Source organism: Oratosquilla oratoria, chromosome 6 (assembly GCF_046742065.1).
Source record: "Oratosquilla oratoria isolate Oo_2021 chromosome 6, ASM4674206v1, whole genome shotgun sequence".
Classification (NCBI taxonomy): Eukaryota; Metazoa; Arthropoda; class Malacostraca; order Stomatopoda; family Squillidae; genus Oratosquilla; species Oratosquilla oratoria.
The window spans coordinates 84,791,222-84,798,075 of record NC_134782.1 but is presented as its reverse complement, the minus strand read 5'-3'; the positions used below and the strand labels follow the sequence as shown (position 1 = coordinate 84,798,075).

Below are 6,854 nucleotides of genomic sequence, written 5' to 3'. Positions count from 1 at the left end.
TGTGTGTGTGTGTGTGTGTAAGGTGTGTGTGGTGTGTGTGTAAGGGGTGTATGTGTGTGTGTAAGGGGTGTATGTGTGTAAGGGGTGTATGTGTGTGTGTAAGGGGTGTATGTGTGTAAGGGGTGTATGTGTAAGGTGTGTGTGTGGTAAGTTGTGTGTGTGTGTGTAAGGGTGTGTGTGTGGGTGTGGTGTGTGTAAGGGGTGTGTGTGTGTAAGGGTGTGTGTGTGTAAGTTGTGTGTGTGTGTGTGTAAGGGGTGTGTGTGTGTGTGTGTAAGGGGTGTGTGTGTGTGTAAGTGTGTGTGTGTAAGGGTGTGTGTGTGTGTAAGTGTGTGTGTGTAAGTGTGTGTGTGTGTGTGTGTAGAGGGGTGTGTGTGTGTGTGTGTGTGTAAGGGTGTGTGTGTGTGTGTGTGTGTGTGTTGTGTGTGTGTGTGTGTGTGTGTGTGTGTGTGTGTGTGTGTGTGTGTGTGTAAGTTGTGTGTGTGTGTGTGTGTAAGGGGTGTGTGTGTGTGTGTGTGTGTGTAAGGGGTGTGTGTGTGTGTGTAAGGTGTGTGTGTGTAAGGTGTGTGTGTGTAAGGTGTGTGTGTGTAAGGTGTGTGTGTGTGTGTGTAAGGTGTGTGTGTGTGTGTGTAAGGTGTGTGTGTGTGTGTGTAAGGTGTGTGTGTGTGTGTGTGTATTTACCTAGTTGTATTTACCTAGTTGTATTTACCTAGTTGTATTTACCTAGTATTTTATGGGAAGGAGCTATGCTCATGGTGTCCCATCTTCATATCTCATTTTATCTAAACTTTTTAAATAAATGTATTGTTTTTGTACACACCACTTTATCATCTAACTTGTTCCAACTGTCTTTTACTCTGTGAGGAAAGCTGTTCTTTTTCAGATCTCTTCTATAGCTGTCTTTCTTGATTTTCTTTGTCCTCTTGTATTTCTATCATCCCATTTTATTAGATCCTCTCTATCAATAATTTCTATGCCTTTCATGATTCTGTAAATAGCTATAAAATCTCTCCTTTGCTCTAGTGACTGTAGCTCAAGTTTTGCTAGTCTCTCTTCATATGATAGTTTTGAGTGTTGGTGCCAATTTTGTTATTGCTCTTTGTATTCTTTTAAAAAAAAATTATACATTTTTTTGTACTTGGTGACCACATCGTTGCTGCATATTCCAATCTTGGTCTTATCAGGGTGATTAGTATTTTCTTCACCATTTCTTCATCCAGGTATGTAAATGCCACTTTGGTTGTTCTTATTAGATTATAAGTTTCACCAAAAATCTTATGTTTCTCAGGTGACATATTATTCATAATGACTCCCAGGTCCTTCTCAGTTTCAACTTTTTTTTTATACTCCCAATTTATATAATCCTGTTATTGTTTTTGCTTTTTCCAAATTCCATGATACTACACTTTTTAGTATTGAACTCCATCTCCCACTTCCTACTCCATTCCCAGACTTTATTTAGATCACTCTGTAGTGATTCACAATCTTGTGTGTTCACTTTTTTTAAGTTTTGCATCATCTGCAAAGAAGCTCGTATAACTTTCAATTTCTTCATCCATATCATTAATATATATAGCAAACATTATTGGGGCCAAAACTGTTCCTTGTGGAACACCACTTATTACTTCATCCCAATTTGAGTGTTTCTCTTATCACTACTCTCATTTTCCTTTCTTGCAAAAAGTCTTCCATCCATTTAAGCAGTTTGCCCTGTATTCCTCCTTCGGTTTCTAATTTCTTAAGCAATTTCTTATGTGGTACTTTGTCAAAAGCTTTTCTTAGGTCTAGAAATGCACAATCAGCCCATCCATCTTTCTTGTATTATATCTATTAGCCTTGAATAGAAACATATTAAATTGGTGATGCATGATCGTCCTTGTCTGAATCCAAATTGCCTTGGATTTTTTTTTTTTTTTTTTTTTTTTACACCTATCTACTTGCTATTGTACTTGTTAGAGAGACTGGTCTATAGTTGGTAAGGTCTTCTATTTCCCCCTTTATAGGTACTATATTTGCTTTTTTCCAATCTTCTGGAACGTTTCCTTCTTTCAAGGAACTGTTTATTATGCTTTGTATTGTCTGAAATGTGTGTGTGTGTGTGTAAGTGTAAAAAGGTATATTTAATTTTATCTTACCAGTCACTTCATTGGGTCATTGTTCTCCATTGCTGTATTTAATGGGGGTACTCGGATTTAATGAAATGGCCGTGCTGTCGATGTGCTGTCTTGCGACACTGCTTCTGACCCAGGGTGGTGGACAAGATGCAGGGATGACCCATCATCCAGGAAGTGCCAGATATGAGGGAGGGGAGTGGAGTATGTTGGGGATGGAATGAGTGAGTGGTTTTTATGCCTTTGTATTTTTTTGGCTAGCTCCCTTGTAAGGGGGGAAAAGGCTTTGGTAAATGTATGTACTCGGGAAGCTGCTGTGCTACAGGCTTCCCACTCTGTTAACCTCGTTGCAATTAGGGGAATGTGAGGGGGGGGCATCAATGGGCTCCATTTCAATTCCTTTTAGAGGGTAAGCTATATAGCTTGCATTACATTAAGGACAAACTCTCTCCCCAGCTTACTTGTCAGCAACCCCATGTTGTACCTTGCCTCTATGAAAGACTTGGGCAGAGCCTCTATCCCCAATAACCTGTTACCACAACCTTGCTTCATTGCTAAAGGACTTTTATCATAATATTATGAAAGGCTGGAGAAGGGAACTTTGTGCACAGGCTCAAGGCAGTTGCTCTGTACCAGAAAGTAAAGTGAACTACTGTAGGATATTGCCCTTAGTCTTAATTAGCCTTGCCTAAATGCCTATTCCCAGTACATCCTGCACCTTTGGAAGCTATAATAGCCTTTATCTGAATGTTAATTTATAAGAGTGGGGAAGGATTGATGTACACTTAGGTCATGTCAGTGTCAGGCCTTGTGCAACTTGTGACTGTGCCCCATTGCCTGTGTGTAGCCTTGGAGGCACTGTAGGGTATCTTGGTAAAGCAAGCTGTATATCATGGGTAAAGCTGCTAGCTTGTGTTGGCAAGCCTACCGCTATGCACCTCAAATATCTATCAGGATAAGGCACATGTATGTACAATGAGATGTATGATCATTTATGCATATGAACTAGTTCATGTCTCATTTTTTATTTAATGTACAATTTACAGAAGTTTTTAATGTTGCAAAACTTGTGCTCGTTTAGATTTGGTTAGCCACTTAATATTTTTAACTTGGACAGGTCTAAAGTTGGTGAGTGAGATAAGCTCAGGTGCGCTAGAGGGAGCACACTTGGGGTCTGAGGAGATTGAGTTTCGTCCAGGACAGCTTAATGCAGTGTCAGAATGTGTAGCAGATACACAGACAGCAGGGTAGGTGATCTTACTAGTTGAACCAGCATATTGTATAAAGTAAATGCAAGATTTTTTCATATTGTCTGGTGAGTTGTATTTACCAAGAGACATAAATTTGATTAGTTTTATTATTGTGACAGGAGTGTGTGTCTCCTGGCACAAGCCGCCTTCCCTGTCTGCTTGTTCAGCAATGGCCTTTCCCGTATCACTTTAAGGGGTGGCACAAATGCTGAAATGGCTCCACAAGTAGATTATTATATGCAGGTTAGTAATTGCAGAGTTGACATTGGTGTTGTACATTTGGTTCTTGTATCAAATGTTTATTCTTTTTCATTTACTTCCAGGTGTTTAGAAAAGTTGCTGCAAGATTTGGTGCAGATTTTAAGCTCTATGTGAAACAAAGGTAAGAGATGTGCACTATGATTAATTTTGAATGTGAAATGTAATTTGGTGAAGATTACATTTTAGCTTTATTATTTCAGAGGTTATTATCCACAAGGTGGTGGTGAAGTTTCTTTTGAAGTGAAGTGTTCACCAGATGGCCTGAAGCCAGTGGTCATGACTGATCCTGGACATATTACATCAATTAGAGGTCAAGCCTTTGTGGCTGGAGCCTTGCCAATGAAGGTACATTGATATGGGTGGTCAATAACTGGGAACTTTGTTTGCTGCTGTACATTCTCTGGCCATACGTGGCAGTTTTCCAAGGTTATATATTTTTTATTAATTTATTTTTTTCTGCAGGTTGCTCATGCAATGGCTGATGCGGCTAGCCTATCTCTGAGGCAGCAGCTTAACCTGCCTGACGATGTACCTATTCGCATTAATCGTTACAAGGAGAACCCTGATACAACTGTTGGCAGTGGATCAGGCATCATGTAAGTAAATTGTTTGAACAGATAGTTTAATCTCCATGCCTATTTGTGGTTATGGTAGAATGGACCCACAAACACAATGTCAGTGTAGTAATGTTAGACGTTCAAGTAACAAGGTGATGCGGTTTAATCTTCACTGTAAATGTAAATTACATGTAATGGATAATTGATTTTGTATTAATTTTGCAAACCAGCTTGTGGACTGAAAGTACAAGTGGTTGTATTTTGGGTGGCTCTTCACTTGGTAAAAAGGGCACTGAAGCTGAAGTGACAGGACACCAAGCTGCTCAGGAAATCATTGATGCTGTCCGGTATGGAGCTTGTGTGGATCATCATGCCCAAGATCAGGTAAGTAATATGGACCAGTTTAATGCAGCACTTGTAATTGTGGTGTCAAGTAGTTGCTAGACCAAAATGAAATTTTTCCTACATTGGTCCCATCCCATCCCATTATGTAGTACAGTTCAGTTAAAGGTTAGATAATGCTAACTTGAATGGAGCTAATAATTATGTATGCTGCAGGTCATTGTGCTGATGTCATTAGCAAAAGGAAAGTCCAGACTGCAGACAGGCCCTATAACAATGCACACAAAAACTGCAATCCACGTGGCTGAGTTGATGACGCAGGTAAGAACTGCTTATATGCAATTGTTAAATAACGGTTAAGGAGTAATGTGGAAATTGCCTCCACTGTATGGTCTTTTTCTTTTTTAATAGGCCAGATTCCATATCATGGAGGACCCCAACGCTGGCAGAACCCTGATTGAATGTGATGGAATTGGTAAACGACCAGAACATATGATGTGAAGTTTGCTTTTCAACCTATGCTGCCAAAGACACTGGAGTGATGCTTCTTTTTTGTCATGTCAGATATCACCTTTTAGCCCCAAGTTCAAAATGAAGTGTATTGGATTTGTGAAAGACAGTTCCCGTAGTGGGTGTGAAACTGATGAAGGAAGGCAAATGTGGCCAAAGTGTTCAAATTCCCAAGCCAGAACCTTTAAGATTGGACTGTTAATCATGAACATTCACAAACCCCAAAGAGAAAGGTTTTTCATAATACAGCCTATACATGTTATATATATTCATCATGCCATTATTCAATTTCATTAGAGATTGCACAATTTATTTGTATCCATATTCTTCATGAATTTCTCTAGGTGTGAAGTTGCTTAAGAATGTGATACAATACTTGTACTGAAGGCTTGTACAGGACAGGATGTTTGCAAGGTTTTGAGACCTATGGTATATTGTACTGTAGGTTGGAGTCATGGATGTTAACCCTGGTTATTGGATCTGATAGTCAATGCTAGGACTAAGCAAATTATTTTAGTTTAATTTTATACAAACTTGAAAAGTGGAGACTTATGAGAGTGCCTTCATGATAGCCATTGGGTAGGAGGCAAGTCTTCGGACTAGATCATTGCATGGTATGCAAACTTTGATCAGAATAGGGAATGAATTTGGAACCTTGAAGGAAAATTGCCAGTTATTGACAAGATTATTAGGTATATGTCTGAATGGGATTAATGGCCTTCAAGTAGTTAGAATTATTTCTCCAAAGACTGTTCTAGAAAGTTTTGCAATGTGCCAAAGACAGTTCCTGCCGCGAGGGCAGTGATAGAGGGGAATAAGTGCTCAGGTGTTGTAAAGAAGCTTGGAGGACATTCCATTAAGACTAGGAATCTTGCTATTAGCACAACTGCACCGTTGTTGCCTTCACCTGATCCAGCAAGTTCGTGCAAGATTTTAAGAAACAAAGGGCTGGAGTGGCACAGAAGTTTTACCTGTTTTAATGAATTCTGAAATTGGGTGGAGGTTACCAAAACCCTAGAGGTTCCTGAAACCCCTGCATCATCCGGCAGTTGAGCCTGAAATGGAGCAATCATAGAATCCTTTTTTGTCATGGTCATGTACCAGTCCCATACAGCTACATAATATAAGATGGCTCTCTGTGAGAGTTGCAGATTGCAAGCGGCTACTGTGCTTAATGCTGAAAGTCACAGCAGTTGGATGTGCGGGATAGACTTGTCTCCTTGTTTGGAGAATGTCTGGCAGTATGGTGTGATGATAGTGTAAGCTTTCAATAAAGTGCATGTAATGAATATAAGGAAGCAAATCCTGTTTTATAAACCTTGAATGTTTGGAAAGTGATCAATCAAATATTTAAATAGGCAACTGAGAATACAATTTTTGCTTCTGTACCTTACGTAGCAAAAAGGGTTAATGTATATATAAATTAGTATGCATGTCCCAAGTGACCCCACTCCTTGTAGGGAGGCGGCTGTAGAATAGCATATGCACACCTGACTACCATGCACAATTAGAAATGGTCAGGTTTTCATTCCTTATCAAACCCACAAGAGGTTCAAAAGAATCCTCAAATGTCCCTGGTCAAAGTGACAAACTTCCTCGCTGATAATCACAAGGCCATTGATAGGTCAGATGTTTTCTGGGTGACCCTGGTCACAATCCATACAGCAGGCAGTGTAGGACAGGTGGTAGATTTGGGAGGATGGATAGTGCAGGATCTACATCCCACATGGGTGAATGGCTTAAAATAGGCGCCCAAACCTAACCAGGCTGGGAGGCAGCCCCTTGCATGGACACCATAATAAAGGATGAACACTAATCCCCACCA

The 6,854-nt window shown here is 40.0% G+C and overlaps 1 protein-coding gene across 1 annotated transcript in view; it reads left to right on the top strand.

Moving 5' to 3' along the window:
* Positions 1–6,332, top strand: part of Rtca (RNA 3'-terminal phosphate cyclase) — a 15,640-nt gene extending 9,308 nt beyond the window's left edge. The window contains exons 3-10 of the mRNA XM_076187484.1: positions 3,227–3,356; positions 3,479–3,602; positions 3,683–3,741; positions 3,821–3,965; positions 4,083–4,216; positions 4,408–4,561; positions 4,736–4,840; positions 4,931–6,332. Of these exons, the coding sequence (XP_076043599.1) occupies positions 3,227–3,356; positions 3,479–3,602; positions 3,683–3,741; positions 3,821–3,965; positions 4,083–4,216; positions 4,408–4,561; positions 4,736–4,840; positions 4,931–5,020 (941 nt within the window). The 3' untranslated portion in view covers positions 5,021–6,332. The remainder of the gene's footprint in view (positions 1–3,226; positions 3,357–3,478; positions 3,603–3,682; positions 3,742–3,820; positions 3,966–4,082; positions 4,217–4,407; positions 4,562–4,735; positions 4,841–4,930) is intronic.
* The last annotated feature ends 522 nt before the right edge of the window (positions 6,333–6,854 follow it).